The sequence below is a fragment of the Phycodurus eques genome, chromosome 4 (genome assembly GCF_024500275.1).
Source record: "Phycodurus eques isolate BA_2022a chromosome 4, UOR_Pequ_1.1, whole genome shotgun sequence".
Taxonomy (NCBI): domain Eukaryota; kingdom Metazoa; phylum Chordata; class Actinopteri; order Syngnathiformes; family Syngnathidae; genus Phycodurus; species Phycodurus eques.
This window is the reverse complement of record NC_084528.1, coordinates 22409427-22427306: the sequence shown is the minus strand read 5'-3', so window position 1 is coordinate 22427306 and position 17880 is coordinate 22409427. Positions and strand designations below refer to the sequence as shown.

Below are 17880 nucleotides of genomic sequence, written 5' to 3'. Positions count from 1 at the left end.
AACGTCTCTACCACAGGAGTCCCATTGTTAGTTACAGGGAACATTTATTAACATGAGTAAATGTCGCGTTGCTACATAATGGAACATTCTGTACAATTTCTTTTACAAATGTCTTTGAAGTCAAGTTTCTTTCACTTACAAAAGGTTTCCGCCAACTATCAAACATGATACTTACAGTGGGTATTAAAAGTCTACACACCCCTTTTCAAATGCTAGGTTTTTGTGATATGAAAAAATGAGACCAAGTTAAATCATTAAAAAAAAAACATTCCACAGTTTACGTGAACTATAACCTGTACATCTCAATTGGAAAAAAAATTCCGAGGGTCTTTATAACCACCATACATTGGGACGAGAAACTTGGTTCCAAAACAACGGAATACAGTAAATACGTGTCATCAGTATATTCATAATATCCTGGGAAGCGTATACATCAATCTGTCCATCTCTTCTGTCTGTGCAGCCTACATCATAATGCCCTTTAAAAAGAAATAAAAAATAATAATAAAATCATCATCCCCTTTGTGTGTGTGGGTGTGTGTGTGTGTGTGTGTGTGTGTGTGTACTCAGTAGTACGAGCTGAGGTGGGAGTGGGTGGCGGGATGTCTGTTCATGGCCGCCCCGGGGTAGATGGGGCTGCTGGGTGAGTTCCAGTATGTGGACGGCGGGCCAAAAAAGTTCCCGGGTGAGACGGGCATGGGTGGCGGGTGGCCCGCCATGAAGTTCATTTTGGGCTGGTGGCTGTGATATGGCTGCATATAGGACATCTCCGTCTGATACTTGACCACACCGCCGCCGTCGGCCGCCTGGTGGCTCTGATGCGTCTGAGAGATGCCCTGGAAGTCAAACTTGTAGGCGTAGCGTTTGCCGTGCACCTTGGTCATGATGTTCTTGTCGTAGTAGTAGCGCAGGGCGCGACTCAGCTTGTCGTAGTTCATGTTGGGCTTGCTCTTGCGCTCGCCCCAGCGCTTGGCCACCTCGTCAGGGTCGGTCATCTTGAACTCGCCGTTTGTGCCCTCCCAGGTGATGATGCTGGCGTTGTTGCTATCCGACAGCAGCTCCAGCAGGAACTGCCACAGCTGGATCTGGCCCGAGCCTGTCCGGAGACAGTTTGTGTATAAGTATCACGCTGTGGACTTTAAACACAAGTGATTGTCAACAAAATACAGTGGTGCCTTGAGATACGAATAACCCTTGACCCGACTTAAGCTTTTTGAGATATGACTCGCTGAGAGATACGAGCGCTGTATGAGGGCAATGAACTCAACTCGACACACAACAAGCAGCAGTTTGGCAGAAAGTGAATAATTCTTCAAAATAAGAGGTTTCTAGCTGTTTATTGCCACGCCCAGTTTAGGTTTACTGTCAAACTAAACAAAGCAAAGAGAAATACATAGTGTAGAGTTAAAACAACCACATAGCTTTGCCTTAGGAATGTCCTTGAGGTTAATCCTAACAAACAATGCAAAACGCCATGGACGGGTTAACGTATAGCATCTGTGTGGCGGTGTTTAAACGTTTTAAGCAACTGATGCTTGAACACTAATGCTGTATTAACACATCTGTAACGTCACTCACAGGCGTATATTCTTTTTCCTCTATGGAAAAACGACTATTACAGCATCTTAAGTGGTGTTATGAAACACTGCCCAGTTTGTCTGCATGACTGTATTATAATGCCCCCTGGTGGCCAAATCGCACACACCAGAAGGAGATGAATGAATTTATCATGTCGCACAGACTGTTTAATTCTAATCTTTTTTAACTATTACTTTTTTTATGATGTACAGTATTATAGTGTTATTTTCCTTATTAAAACACGTCTCACTCCTGTGTGGAGTTTGCATGTTTGCTGGAGTACACAGTTTTCTCCGGGACCTTGGCTTCTCCCACATTCCAAAAACATGCTTTTTAGGTCAATTTAATTTCCTCAGGTGAGAATGTGAGTGTGAATCCTTGTTTGTGTATATGTGCCCTACGATTGACTGGTGACCAGTTCAGTGTGTCGCCAGCCTCTTGCCCAAAGTCAGCTGGGATTGGCTCCAGCACACCCAAGACACTAATGAGGATAAGGAATATAGAAAATAGATGGATGGTAAATTGGTTATAATTAAATTGATTACATTACATATCCATCCATTTTCTGAGCCGCTTCTCCTCACTAGGGTCGCGGGCGTGCTGGAGCCTATCCCAGCTGTCATCGGGCAGGAGGCGGGGTACACACTGAACTGGTTGCCAGCCAATCGCAGGGCACATAGAAACAAACAACCATTCGCACTCACAGTCATGCCTACGGGCAATTTAGAGTCTCCAATTAATGCATGTTTTTGGGATGTGGGAGGAAACCGGAGTGCCCGGAGAAAACCCACGCAGGGACGGGGAGAATATGCAAACTCCACACAGGCGGGGCCGGGGATTGAACCCGGGTCCTCAGAACTGTGAGGCTGACGCTCTAACCAGACGTCCACCGTGCCGCCTACATTACATATATAATTGATAAATTTGTTTTTCATATTTCATATATACACCTTAAAAAATAAAATAAATAAAACATTAAACCTCATCTATGAATGACCTGGCCCATGGGTTTGTTTTAAAAATCAAATGTGCCCCTTGAGCACCCAAAAGACACAAATTATTTTGGGTACACTTTAGTAATTGGCCCTGAACACCAGGCACAGGCCCTCTTGAAATCATTGTGTTGATTACTCTTCTTCCAACAAATGAATGGTCTTTTCAGGGGCTATTGTGGTGTCCTGAGGATGACTCACCCAAAACTCACTCAATAATGCCCCCTGCCGCAAGGAAAAGTAAAATAAAATTAGCCACTGTCAAGTTTCACCGATGGACTTGAAATTGGGAGGACATGTCTATCGTAACAGGAGTCATGAAAAACGCTCAGTGACCCATGTCCAAAATTTAACAGGAAGTTGACCATTTTGGTATGAAGCAGGCATTTAAGATCAATTTGTCCATTCATACAAATTTGAAAAATCAGGCCCTAACACCACTTTCACCAATGGAAACGAAATTGGGTGGACATGCCTATCGTAACTGGATGGATGAAAAAGTCACAAGAACCCATTCCCAAAATTGAACATGAAGTTGGCCATTTTGCTTTGAAGCAGCCCTTTAAGGGTCAATTTGTCCATTCATATGAGAAAAATCAGCCCCTGACACTAGTTTTGATCGATGGACATGAAAATGGGTGAACATTTGTATCATAACAAGACGCACAAAATAGTCTCAAGTCAGCTGTTTTGGTATGAAACTTTGATCATTTCGAGGGCCTGTGCATTGCTGCATGCAGCTTTAATTACCTTCATTATTTTCCTCCTCAGTTTTATGTCCTCTGAAATGAATATTTGCACATCTAATTTTTCATTTGTTAAAATGTTGAAAATGTGTTTTCCAAAGCTATTTTTGACATACAGTAGCTTACATTTCCTTGGAGTGATGTATAAAAGTGGGTCATGACTAAATGGCCACTGAGAAATGTGGTTTCCAATCCTACTAGTTGTGTCAGGGCGCAAAACATGTTTTAAAACAGAGAATCTCTAAGGGTTTCTGCCTTGGCACCTGAGAAAGTTAAAAAAAGAAAAAGCACACTTGTCAAAAATGGCATTTCAAAAAACATACTTATGTCCTTTTCTTATTCGTAAATACACAATATTACCTTGAAAATTGGATTTTGGAGCACATTATGAAGGAACTGATAAGTAAAATGAGGCCCAAAAATGTTGACTTTTTCGACACAAACTTGGAGTAAACAAATGGGACCTTTTCACTGTGTGGCTTGGAGTAAGGTGATATACAGTATTTCTGGACAGTGACCTACCCACAGGCCTTTGGGCGCTGAGGTCAGGCAGCTTGTACGAACTTTGCCTGCCTGTTCGGTTCTTGGACGAGCGGACGGCTTGGCCTTCTGTGAGGAAAACAGCAAGGCAAACGGTCACAGACATCACCTCCGCCGATCACTTTTATGCCAGGCTCTTTTTTGTTTTGTTTTATTTTGTTTCTTCTCGCTTTGCCAACACAGACAGTGCTAAGGCCTCATTTGTGTCACCCGCTTACTTTTGTCTGTCTTATTCTGCAATCATCTCCTTACCTGGGTTTGCTAGCCGGCTGCTTATGGGCCCTAATGTCTGATAGGGGTCTGTAGAGAAGACGAAAAGGACAAAGTTAACAGTGGAGGAAGCAGGTGTACACTGTATTGACTTTTAAAAACCACTGTAGTAAATACAAGAAGTACAGTGGAGAATGCAAAGTGCTAGCCTAGACGTTGTGTCTGTTATCATATTTGATGGGCTGGGAGAATATTTGCCACTCTCTCAGGCCAATGTTTAGGGAGCATATGGCTCTTCCCTTCCTCCTCTTGGGATTCTGACAACTTCTTCATAAGCCTTGAGACCACCAACAGGCCGCTGGCAGAACAGCAGGTGGCGACATTAGGGCTGTGACAGTTTGGCCTAAAGGCACACAGGAGGCACTGCAGGAGTTTGTTTTTTTAAGTGTGTTTACTCGGGAAAATTTCCATCCATCCATTTTCTGTACCGCTTTATCCTCACAAGGGTCACGGGCGTGCTGGAGCCTATCCCAGCCGTCTTCGGGCGAGAGGCGGGGTGCACCCTAAACTGGTCGCCCGCCAATTGCAGGGCACATATAAACAACCAACCATTCACGCACGCATTCACACTTTAGGGCAATTTAGGCAGTTTCGGATCAACCTAGCATGCATGTTTTTGGGATGTGTGAGGAAACCGGAGTACCCAGAGAAAACCCACACAGGCACGGGGAGAACATCCAAACTCCACACAGGCGGGGCTGGGATTTGAACCCCGGTCCTCAGAACTGTGAGGCAGATGTGCTAACCAGTCGATATTTTTTAATGTTTTCATTATTTTTCATTAATTTTTCTGTTTTCGATTATGCACTGCACTTTGTTGCAGCTGCTGTTTTTTGAAGTTCTCTATAAATAAAGTTGTGTTTAGAATAATGCCCTGAGGAGACCTACAGATGTACAGTATTTCAACTTCCCATAGCTGACATCATGTTGTCTTTTGACAGCAAATTAGTTGAGATTGAATCAACGGTGCCAATGGTGCTTATATACACATTCAAATCGAGTGGAATCACTAAATTTGAACATTGAAATAGCTGTAAGATTTGCAGGTCTATCAAATTTTGTGGGAAAAAGAGGCATCAAAAGTCAAACGAAACAAAAATCATGTGGGCTTGCTACGCAGTAGAACACGAGCAAAACATTTATGCACTGATTAAGATCTATTAATTCCAGCAGTACTGAAAAACTCCAGTAGGTGTCAGTATTGCACCTTCTCCCTGTTAAATGTTTGTCAGATGTCTTCAAAGGGTTAAGTTTTACTGTATTGTAGTTTTATAATACAGCAGTGGGGGCTGGTCAATAAGGGCACTAGGGGCGCAGCGGCGCGTCAGTCACTTCCTTGCGTGAGTCACTTCCTTGAATAAGAAAAAACGTTAATTATATATACATCTCGCCTGTGTGGAGTTTGCATGTTCTCCCTGTGCCTGCGTGGGTTTCGCCGGGTACTCCGGTTTCCTCCTACATCCCAAAAGCATGCGTGGTAGGTTGATTGAGGACTCTAAATTGCCCGTAGGTGTGAATGTGAGTGCGACTGGTTGTTTGTTTATATGAGCCCGGCAATTGGCTGTCGACCAGTTCAGGGTGTACCCCCCTTCTCACCCGAAGATAGCTGGGATAGACTCCAGCACGCCCGCGACAATACTGAGGATAAGCAGTACAGAAAATGGATGGATATGTGTTTGTGTGTGTGTATGTAACGTCCCCCGTAGAAAACACCAGCCGCCACTATAATACAGTATCTCACACAATTCAATTCAAAATTTCCTCTCGGATCACTCGCACTTTCAGAGTAGAGTAATGGCCTTTAGATTAGAATTTGTGAATACACCTCTAGTTGTTATTACTAGGCACTAACCTGTTAGTTTACAAGCTAGCTGGTGGCTAGCGCCTCTCATCGTTACGTGGAAAAGCCCCGCAATGCAAATGTGACATATAATCCAGCCACCGGAGGCTGCAAGAGGATATATTTTCACGGCTCAGCCATAAGAAAGATGCTAGACAAAGTAGCAACTATTTTTTTCAGTGGGACGTGGTTTCACATATTCAGTGGATACACCCACAGCATTTGAGAGCAGAGACAATGGCTTGATTTTATTAATTTAAAAAAAAAAAAATTCATTTATTTTTTTCCCCTCCCAATATTAAAATTTAACAGGGTTGTTAACAACACTCTTCTCTGTAGTGTGTCGATTTTTGCAGATGTTTTCACTTTACAGGGCTGTAAAACACGGCTGTAGACTTAATAAAGGTTTTTATGATGGAAACAGAATTCACTTTACATTATTTCCTGTTGGTAAAATAGTTTGGAAATTGGAACAACTTGACAGTCAACAGTGTCACTGAATGGATGGTTTGATCTTGGAGGTTCCGCTGTTAGGTTATGTGTAAGCTTTCATACCAGCTGGTGCCATCTTAGTTTCCATTTTATCATGGCTATGTTAGCATTGGCTGCACTTCATTATGCGTTCCTTTCAGTAGGTTTAAATGGCTTGTGACAAATCACACCTTGGCCGATTCTTGGCGCTGGTTCTGTCACTCTGCTGTGTTGGTGCTCCATGGTGGAACCTACCAAGAAGAAGACCGCAGAGGTGTTGAAATTAATCATGTCCATACACGAGTCCGATGTCTTTTCTTACCTTTGGGCACTACCGTCATGCTGTTGGTAGTCCAGCTGTTCCTGCGGCTAATCTCATCAAAACTGCTCTCTGCGCAGAACAAGACAATGAGACTGATGAGTACGAGGAACGAGACTTGTGGTTGTTAAGCATCAGCAAAATCTTTTGAAGTGACCATTGAAGCTGCAGTGGGAAGGAAGCCCGTAAATGGACGTGTAAGACGATAAGAAGTCGAGAGGTCTTGCGATGACCCCGTAGTTTCTTGGGTGAGCTTTCTTTTGTTTAGGCCACCTCTGTCTCCACCAGATTGTGAGTTGTGTCCCAGCAGTGCGACCTATACCCCACCCACTGCCAACCCCCCCCACCCCCACTTCCTGTGCCATTGCAGCTGCTTCCTGCCTGAAACGGCCTGTTGAGTTTGGGATTCATCAGTTGAGGCCAGTGTTGTGCCAAGGAACCTCTTTAGGCTCGTGAAACTATGTAACACGGCTCTGAACTCTCAGCACATTGTTTCAAGACGCCTCTGTCGTTCCCGCTCTCTTGTTTGTTTGCGATAAGATGAGAATTTGGAGTTTAAACTGAGACTGGATGTGACTGATGCGATGTAGAACCATGGTTGGAAAAAACAGCTCTAAACCTCTAAAGGTTACCGTTTGTTCAGGGTGTGACTTTAGTTGGTGAACAAGAGTTGAAAAACACCACACTTTAGCTGACTTATGTACTGTAATTGTCATGTATGAACACTTATTTTCATTCAAATTTGTATACAAAATGCTGTTCTAATTTAGACTGACGGGATGTAGCTACAGTGGCGGGCCGTGCATTTGGTGCCAAGGCCTTTAGTGGGGATTTACCCGATTCAATGCACCTCTGAACACTACCACTATCGGGTCAAAATTATAGAAACCATCGGCAAAGAGGCAGGCTTTCTCTCCATTTTGGAAACTGCTTGATGCCCATCGCAGCCTGTCTTGGATCTTACGACAGTTACATCTTCCGGGCGGATGTCGTGACATTCGCTGCCGCCATCTAGTGGTGGCATATCTGAAGCCTACTTGTACCTTTTAAATTTTTCCCTTTACGCACAAAGCAACAAAATCCGAATGCGGGATGTGCAGACGAAATTGATGGGCAGACGAAATTGACCTGGCCATTTACCGGCTTCCGACACATCAGAGGCGCAACACCACCAGCTGCGACCAGAGTGAAAATTTTAGCTTCAAGACTCACTGCCCACACACCTTTGGGTTGAAAACAATTGGCGCTCATCACCACACATCGTATTATTTTAATGGAGAAACCCACATTGGCTGGCTGATCCACTGCCAGCCGCTCCCGCTACAAAGTGAGATCAAGAAATATTCGAGCCGCGAGAACATTGCTGCTGCCCGTGGTATATGCTTGTCAATATTATTTTATTTATTGTTTTATGTCTTCATAACCCCGATTTCGTTGTATCTGCACCATACAATGACTATAAAGGCTTTATATTCTGTTTATGTTCAATCTTTATTTACACCACTTTGTTGCGGTTGTGATTGTTCTTAAGCCGTGGTTAAGCCATGCAAGTCTTAAGTACACACTGTACAAAAGTACGTTGCATGTACTGTGAAACTGCGAATGGCTTTGGAACCTTTTGATTGGAGAACTCTAGCAATTATACAACTAATGCCTCATTCACGGTAACTTTATGTAGCTCCATCAGAAAGCGAGTGTACTTCGACGGGTTTGATGCTGTCATTGTTATCGCTCTGCATTTTCCTGGTGCTCGGATGTTAGCACGCGGACGTACCCCAAACGCGGAAATGTTGCGTGCATTATCCAATCGAATAGTCTGTGTGTGGTTTTCCGGCTTTTAGTACGTAGAAAATCTATCGCAGTAAAATTTACAGCTTTCACAGTATGTTAACTATACATGTATTTAAAAAAAATTTTTTGTGTGATATAGAGGCGCACTGAGTGATCACAATGAACAGATTAGATAAAGGTCTACATTGTAAACGAACAATGCAGTTCAGTCTTTGGGGATGGAGGTCAGGGGTGATTATGCTATTGGAAGTATGTCTACTGTGTCTGCATGAGCTACAATAAAGTAAGTTTGTTTATACTGTCGCAATATTTTTGTCTCCCGTTACAACCCCTAATTTTAAATAATTCTAGATTGAATCAATTTAATGTAAAAGTTTGGGTTTTCGCCAGCACATGTAAATGTACTGACTGAAACCTAACTTCAAGTATTGACTTCATAAGATTGTCTATAAATGCTAGTTTGATGGATTGAAAGAACATTTGGAGAGGTGTTTAATCACATTTAAACAATTAAGCCAATTTGTGCAAACCGATGAGGCTAACCTTTGATTAACATGTTGCCATCTTAAAATCTCAATGGTGAGGTCTTGTCAAGTTTTTGAGGCTTTTAAATAGGTAGGTAGTAACTTTATTGATTACATGTCAAATTTGGCGTCTCACCTGTTTTGACCTGAAGCCGAGGCTGCGGTGGGGGTGGTTGCGGCGTGTTGGTGGAGGCATTTGAGGAGTACGAGAAAGTCGGACTACCTGAAGAGAAGATCAAGACTGTCAGTTTTATGTTCGGTGTGATACAAATATCGTCAATAAATATGAAATTCCTGCTAGGAATGTGCATAGTAATTGGTTAATTGTTGATTCAATTGTCTCCTGAAACAATTGAGGCACAATGGAGCCCACTCCTTGGCCGCAACCAATATAATCATTATCGCCTTATTTATTGGAGGCATGAAATTATTTGGCTGTCCAATTTCAAGTAAAAATAAAAAAAATAGCAGGAGGGAGGAAGGGCGTGGCCTTACTCTGCCGGAGGTAATTGAGGTGCGAGAGCAGGATGTCGGCATTGTAGGCGGAGGTGAGGTGCATCATGTCCTCTTTTGTCAACTTGCACAGGGCCTTGCCGTCCAGCGCTTGGAAGAGCATGACGTCCACTTCCTCCAAGACGTACTCTTTGATGGCCCAGTCCAGCCACTGACGCACGTGGTCCTGTGTCCACACCTCGGGATCTGACAGGGAGGATGATAGTGAAGCATAGATAAAGGGCAAATACCGCATATTTCTCAACTGTCAGTGACTATGACCTGAATAGCCAAAGTTGGGATAGACACTGTAAATGGCTCATTAAGGTTTGAGCTTTTGTGTGGAATTGATTGTTGATTGAAGAAATTGAGGTAAAATGGAGTGCAGTACTTGGCTGTAACCAGCAGAGGCACTGTTGTTTCAGTTTAAACTGGTTTGCGATATAAAGCAGGACAGCAAGATGTCAACCTCGGGAAGTTGAGCTCCATCCAGACAGACAACTGCTTTTACAAAACTCCCCCAGGGATCATTATAATGATGATGATTTTTTCAAAAAACAAAACAATTTATCATTAATTTTCAAAATTAATAAATTTAGGACATTTTGGGCTTTGCCTATTTCTAAAGTTTAATAAAAGGGTACTAAATATCAGATACTTATGAGGATTTGATAGTGGATATAATTATTATTTTACAAAATTAAGGCCTTAATTATTTTTAAAAATGACACATCATCCTTAAATCTAATGTTTCGAAGGTCTTATATTGTCATATACTTTAATATTGAGCCCATGTCGCCCACTCATATTTAGTGAATGATAGATCTTAAACTTTATCAAAGTGGGCTTAAATGTTTTTTTTTAAGTCTCAAATGTGGTTTCCTCAAAACTGCAGATTCCCTCAAGTTTCTGAACATGTTGAATGTTAAGTGTCCATGTTAAAGGTCATATCAATTACAACACATTTCATTCAAATTTGACTCTGTTTTACGGTGACATCATTCTATGCTACTTAGCCTGGATCGCCCAGTATAAACAATAGGGAAAAGTACAGCAAAGTTTAACAAAGTTCAATGGGAATATCCTTGGAAGAATATCTAACCATCTATAGAAATCCAGGTTGGGACAGGAATTTGTACACCAAATCAAAAGCAAGGAAGCAAATTGTTATTTTAGTTGTAGTGGCAGCTACAGGAGTCTTGTGCATAGTGAATCTGTTAATATGTGAGACAAAAACCTAATGAATTGATGATGTCCCGAAACAAAATGTGTCACCTCAGGAAAGGGTGAGTCATTTCCAGTAGCAAAACAATGAGCGCACCTTTGCGGTGCCCGCAATAATGTGCTGGAGATGCCGTCCTCACAAATCCTTTTAGGTGTTCCCAATTGTTAAAATACACACCGCTCTGAGGCAATATCCACGTATTATAACGCAATTGCTGACTCCCTGGCGAGTCTCGTCAGATTCCTCAAGACTTGAATGGGGGAAAATCCGACTGACTCACTGAAATGCGCACCAGCAACCATCTCTGCACAGTCTATTAGGTCCAATGCAAGAGCGGTATCAAAAAATTATAGAATTACTGAATGAGCTCAAACAGTCTCAATAACCTAAAACATACTGTGGTATTTTATGACACCAGGTGTCATAGGTATGAAATAAACCTAAATAAAAATATTGCAAAAATATTTTGAATATAAAAAATCTAAAAGTATATAAACTAAACTGCCTTTACCTGTTCACATTGATCTTTTTCCCTCACAGCATGCTTGCCTCGCATACCCCCACTTACTCCACTCTGAAAAGCTCAGACCAAGGTAAATCATATCAAAATGGTATATAATCAAAATGCATGTTTTTGGGATGTGGGAGGAAACCGGAGTACCCGGAGAAAACCTACGCTGGCACGGGGAGAACATGCAAACTCCACACAGGCAAGGTGTTCCCACCCCTCAAATTCATTTTCTCTCCCCTCGGCCCATAACACATTTTCCCACATGCGTTTGGGAGATTTTAATTGTTTTTGCAAAATGTAGCCAGGCTTGCATGTTTTTCTTTGTAAGGCTTCCGTCTTCCCACCCGTACCCCCTTAGCCCAGGCATATGATGAAGACGGAAGATTGTTGTCACACATACTAAACAGTCAGCACTTGCCAGATATTGGTGCAGTTCCTTCGATTTTTCTGTCAGCGTCTTGGCAGACTCCCTGATCGGTTTTCATTTCATTTTGGAGGGATATCAGATTCTTGGTAATTCCACTGTTGTGCCATATTTTCTCCACTTGATGTTGACTGTCTTTCCGTGGTACATTTAATTCCTTGGGAATGATTTTCTACCCTTCTCCTGACTGATACCTTTAAATAATGAGGTCCCTGATGCTATGGAAGCTCTCTTTGTGGACCATGGCTTGTGATGCAAGATGTGACTACAGAAATGTAAGAAAGAGCCTACTAGAACATCTGAACTTTATTTGGGGTTAATCAGAGGCACTTTAAATGGTAGCAGGTGTGTGCTGACCCCCATTTTACATGAATTTAAATGTGATTGGCTAATTTTGAACACAACCACATCCCAAAAGTTTTGAAATGATTTAGCTTGGTATTTTTGATTTTGATTTTTTTAATCATCATCATCACAAACACCTGTCATTTGAACAGGGGTATGAAGACTTCTTATATCTATTGTTGGTCTGGATCCATATACTTTAGGAAGGCATCTAACTTCTGGTAATCTGTGTTGGAGAGTGACTGCGGGTGGTCTGCTCACCTGCAGGTACAATGACACGCTTCTCCTCCGTGGTGGTAATGCTGGGCGGGGTGACGTTCGGCGGGCTGACGCGGGGTTCCGGGTACGACGACTGGTATGCAATCGGGACACCGTCGTTGCTCATGTGCCGGGAGCGCTTTGTGACGCTGCAGTCCACTGGGGACTCGTGGCTACAACACATGGAGGGACACTGGAATTATGTTTTAGCATCAGTGCCATACTAAATAATAATTTTTTTTTTTTCTCTAGGGCTGAATCAAATGCTCTTGAAGGCCAGATATGGTCCACAGGCCGTAGGTTGCCTGTACCTCTTTTTAGCATGTTAACCCACCGTATACAGTACATTAAGTTCAGTTCTGTTTAGTAGGGATGGGCATTGTAAGATATTAGTTGATTAATTGATTTTAGCGAGTGTCAATTTTGTGAAGCTGTAAATCTATGCCAAACAAATGTATTATTTAGGCAATAGAGAACAGCTTCTCAATTCCCATGCCGAAAGGGCAGCTGATAGATTAAGACAAAGCAAAATAAAAGTAAATAAAAATACATAGACAAGAAACTGTAAAAATCACTCGAGTGACTCACTGTGGCGACCACTGATGGGAAAGTCACAACAACGACAGTGAGGCAAGATAGAGCTGTACTTCTTGGCTGCAGCCAGCAGAGGTGCTGTTGAGTCAGTTGTAATAAAAGTTGTAATTGGTGAACAGTTTAGTTTGCCGAAGGTTTTAAATTTTTTTTTGTAAATGTTATCTTGGTGAACAAAACACAAACTATTATCTTAAATAAATAATACATATCTGTCATTTTTTTTTATAGTTAAGTTGTATACAGGTAAATATCCAGTAAATTTACAATGAAAAAAAAATAGTGTATATATATATATATTTTATTTTTTAATGATTAATGATTAATTTCCCCCTTGTGGATTATTGTCAAATTCTCATCCCAAGTATGACTGTTATTCAAATTAATATTTTAAATGTATTTAAAAAATGTTAAAATGATTAATATGTCATGATTTAAAATGAATTAATGTCAAGTCAGGTTTGTTTGTATGGTCCTTAATCGCAAAAGAGTGTCATAAATGAAATAAAAATGATTTGAATAACATTATTCTTTGATCATTCATTTTCACTAGTCAATCATAGTCAAATTTGTCATTATTGATAAAATAATTTTATCAAAATGAATACATAAATGTAAAACTCTTGAAAAATGGGTTTTAAAAATGTGTCATTGATCATTGATTTTTGGCAGAAATTATTTAAAATACTGTATGTTAAAAAAATCTATTCAAAAAATGTATTCAACATATTTAAATGCTCATCTTCAGTCTTCATAAAATAAATGTAGCAAATTTAGTACATAGAAAATATTAATTGTTTCTAATAACAGATATATTTGTAGACAATACACGGTAAATTAAGATTAATAATTTTAAAAAAGATTTGGTCTTTTAAAGTATCCATTGATCAATGATCTCCCCATAGTCCTTCAGAGTCAAAAGCTTTTCTGCAGTGTTCGTAATTTAATTCAAATTCTGGAGATGTATTTTCTTTGGAGTGCAATGACTCAAATTTTAAACTAAATGGGCAAGTTGTGTCGTAATAGTAATGCATTCGGAACAGGATCAGGGAATGTTTTAGTCAATGGAAAAACCCTGGACTGTGACAAAGCCCCCTCTCCGTCCTTGTCGGGTTCCCCCATGGACCGCCCTGACTCACTTAGTTCCGTTGACGTGTTCGCCCCTCTTCTGCGCGGTGAGGGCGGCGGGCAGCCAGTTGGACTCGGCGGGCTCTGGACTCTGCTTGAATCCGCCTGGCGACGTCATCTCCGCCTTCATGTGCATGTTGGTGGTGTAGGGCGGCTCGTATATGGGCTGGTCGTCACTCACCACAGACAGCGCTTCCTGTGCAACACGGCCGCTGGGTCAGTGGCTATTTTAATGTGCTTCCTGGTTACCTTAAGTATTGTTTTGATTGCCATTTGTTGGTTTGTTACCAGGGTTTCACCAAAGCTACACCACCAATTTCCACAAGGATGTGTGGCATCCACCAAGGAGGAAGCATTCAATTCTTGCTAAGACTCTCAAAGTTGTGAATTCAGGAATTATTTTTAACTTTTCACAGTTTTCACCCAATCCCAGAAATGGTAGGATCCTATTTCAAATTTATTACAATACTTTTAATGAACTAGAAGCCACTATTTAGTGATTGATTGTAAAGAATCCTGTCAATTGTGTAAATTATGAATTGTGTGAATCTGTAAAACTGTGAAACTCAAACATGCGAGTGACTCGCTGTGGCGACCTCTAATAGGAGAAGCCAAAAGTTGCAACAAGAACAACAATGCTGAGGAAAAATGGAGCTGCAGTTCTCGGCCACAACCAGCAGAGGCACTGCTGAGTTGGTTGTAATGACTTTGTCATCCGAAGAACATTTTATTTTGTTAGAATTTTCCATCCATCCCTTTTCCTTACTGTTTATCCTCACTAGGGTTGTGGGTTTGTTCAAAATTTCTTCATTAAAAAAAGTAAGAATTAATAGTCTTTAATTAAAATTGGTCAATAAAAAATACATAAACAAATTACTTGGTCATTAGTTTTTCGCCACAGTAGGTCATTGTCAAATACTTATCCATAGTATTAGTAAAGTAACTTAACTAAAATTATTTAATAAAAATATCAGTAATATTCCCCATAGTTGATCATAGTCGAATGCTCATAATGCTAACTTAACAAAAATAAAATATAATTTTCCTGTAGTTTATCTTATCAAATGTGTATCCCTAGTATTAAATAAGCTAAAATAACTCAATGGAAAAGTACATATTTTCTTCATTGTTTATCATAATCAAATGGTTATCCCTAGTATTTATAGTAAATTACCCAAAATTAATTAATAGTAAACTACAAAAATGTTTAAAAATGTATTGATTGATCGTTCATTTTGCCTATAGTTGGTCAGACAAATACTCAACCCGAATATCAACAATTTTATTAAAATTAAGAAAAAATAAAATGTATGAATTTATCCTTAAAATTAATACCTAAAAATCTAATTATGTTAAAATTATTTCATTGGTCTTAATGTTTCTCACATTAATTTTCACTTTTTGCAGTTTTCATTCTGACAAAACATGAACCAGAAAGTTACGTTAAAAAATGGATGACAAATATGTTTTCAGCCCAGAATAAAAAGTGGTACAGTCCCAGTACAATCCTTTGCTAAACAGGCATTGGGATTTTGTCCATGCCCCAGGGAGCAAATGATAGTCTTGTCTCAGTGACATTTTAAATCATTCTTCATGAACCAGGAAGTACACTGCTAATGGACAAATATGGTGCGCTATGATTTTTCCCCCCAAATTTTGTTCAGGTAACCACCTCCCCGCCCCAGAATAAAAAATGTATGATCCCGGCATCTCATTGTCTATGAACCAGAAAGTGACCTGCTAATCTACAAAAGGACAAATATGGCACGCTATGACCCCCGCCCTCCACACACACACACACACACATGCACACACACACACACACACACTTTTGTTCAAGTAACCACCACTAATTGCTGCAAAAAATTGCTGAAAAGATTGTGCACATGACAAGGAGGATAATTTTTTTTTTTTGTGTGAATCTCAAAAGTTGAGGAATTTTTAGGAGTTTTCACCATGTAAACTCATGCAGTCCTGTTCATCTATTCCCAACATCATACATCATTCTTCTTGAACCATCCATCCATTTTCTGAAACGCGGGCGTGCTGGAGCCTATCCCAGCTGTCATCGGGCAGGAGGCGGGGTACACCCTGAACTGGTTGCCAGCCAATCGCAGGGCACATACAAACAAACAACCATTCACACCCACAGTCACACCTACGGGCAATTTTAGACTCTCCAATTAATGCATGTTTTTGGGATGTGGGAGGAAACCGGAATGCCCGGAGAAAACCCAAGCAGGCACGGGGGAGAACATCCAAACCCCACACAGGCGGGGCCGGGGATTGAACTAAGAACTGTGAGTCTGACGCTCTAACCAGTCTGCCACCCATCAAAAATGGTACTGTCCCATGGTCTTATCTTCTGAACCAGGAAGTGGCTTGTTAAACTCCACCTGAAATATCTATTTTGTGCATGACTGAGTGTGGAGCGTGTTCTCATGAGAATTTAGTAGAATTTTTTTTTTTCTTCTTACAGTGGTGCCTTGAGATACGAGTGAACCGACGAACAGGTTTTTCGAGATAAGAGCCATTGTCCGGCTGATGTTGTTTGCTTTGACTTGCGAAAAAAAAAAAAGAGATACGAACACTGTGAATTCAGCTCAACTCACTTCACAACAAGTAGCAGTTTTGGCCGAATTTTTTCGGCCAAAACTGAAAAAATATCAGTAATATTCCCCATAGTTGATCATAGTCGAATGCTCATAATGCTAACTTAACAAAAATAAAATATAATTTTCCTGTAGTTTATCTTATCAAATGTGTATCCCTAGTATTAAATAAGCTAAAATAACTCAATGGAAAAGTACATATTTTCTTCATTGTTTATCATAATCAAATGGTTATCCCTAGTATTTATAGTAAATTACCCAAAATTAATTAATAGTAAACTACAAAAATGTTTAAAAATGTATTGATTGATCGTTCATTTTGCCTATAGTTGGTCAGACAAATACTCAACCCGAATATCAACAATTTTATTAAAATTAAGAAAAAATAAAATGTATGAATTTATCCTTAAAATTAATACCTAAAAATCTAATTATGTTAAAATTATTTCATTGGTCTTAATGTTTCTCACATTAATTTTCACTTTTTGCAGTTTTCATTCTGACAAAACATGAACCAGAAAGTTACGTTAAAAAATGGATGACAAATATGTTTTCAGCCCAGAATAAAAAGTGGTACAGTCCCAGTACAATCCTTTGCTAAACAGGCATTGGGATTTTGTCCATGCCCCAGGGAGCAAATGATAGTCTTGTCTCAGTGACATTTTAAATCATTCTTCATGAACCAGGAAGTACACTGCTAATGGACAAATATGGTGCGCTATGATTTTTCCCCCCAAATTTTGTTCAGGTAACCACCTCCCCGCCCCAGAATAAAAAATGTATGATCCCGGCATCTCATTGTCTATGAACCAGAAAGTGACCTGCTAATCTACAAAAGGACAAATATGGCACGCTATGACCCCCGCCCTCCACACACACACACACACACATGCACACACACACACACACACACTTTTGTTCAAGTAACCACCACTAATTGCTGCAAAAAATTGCTGAAAAGATTGTGCACATGACAAGGAGGATAATTTTTTTTTTTTGTGTGAATCTCAAAAGTTGAGGAATTTTTAGGAGTTTTCACCATGTAAACTCATGCAGTCCTGTTCATCTATTCCCAACATCATACATCATTCTTCTTGAACCATCCATCCATTTTCTGAAACGCGGGCGTGCTGGAGCCTATCCCAGCTGTCATCGGGCAGGAGGCGGGGTACACCCTGAACTGGTTGCCAGCCAATCGCAGGGCACATACAAACAAACAACCA

General features: G+C 40.6%; 1 protein-coding gene across 3 annotated transcripts in view; it reads right to left on the bottom strand.

Annotated features, from left to right (window-relative positions):
• Nucleotides 1–37: 37 nt before the first annotated feature.
• fli1rs (Fli-1 proto-oncogene, ETS transcription factor-related sequence) overlaps nt 38–17880 on the bottom strand; it is a 28544-nt gene continuing 10701 nt past the window's right edge. For 2 of the 3 annotated variants that reach the window (XM_061674646.1, XM_061674645.1), the window contains 9 exons: nt 14057–14241; nt 12330–12499; nt 9567–9770; nt 9208–9294; nt 6760–6828; nt 6629–6688; nt 4109–4156; nt 3839–3925; nt 38–1096 (listed from right to left, as the gene is read on the bottom strand). In XM_061674646.1, coding sequence (XP_061530630.1) covers nt 567–1096; nt 3839–3925; nt 4109–4156; nt 6629–6688; nt 6760–6828; nt 9208–9294; nt 9567–9770; nt 12330–12499; nt 14057–14181 — 1380 coding nt within the window. In that variant the 5' untranslated portion in view covers nt 14182–14241 and the 3' untranslated portion in view covers nt 38–566. The remainder of the gene's footprint in view (nt 1097–3838; nt 3926–4108; nt 4157–6628; nt 6689–6759; nt 6829–9207; nt 9295–9566; nt 9771–12329; nt 12500–14056; nt 14242–17880) is intronic. The other variant, XM_061674647.1, reaches the window with a different exon arrangement.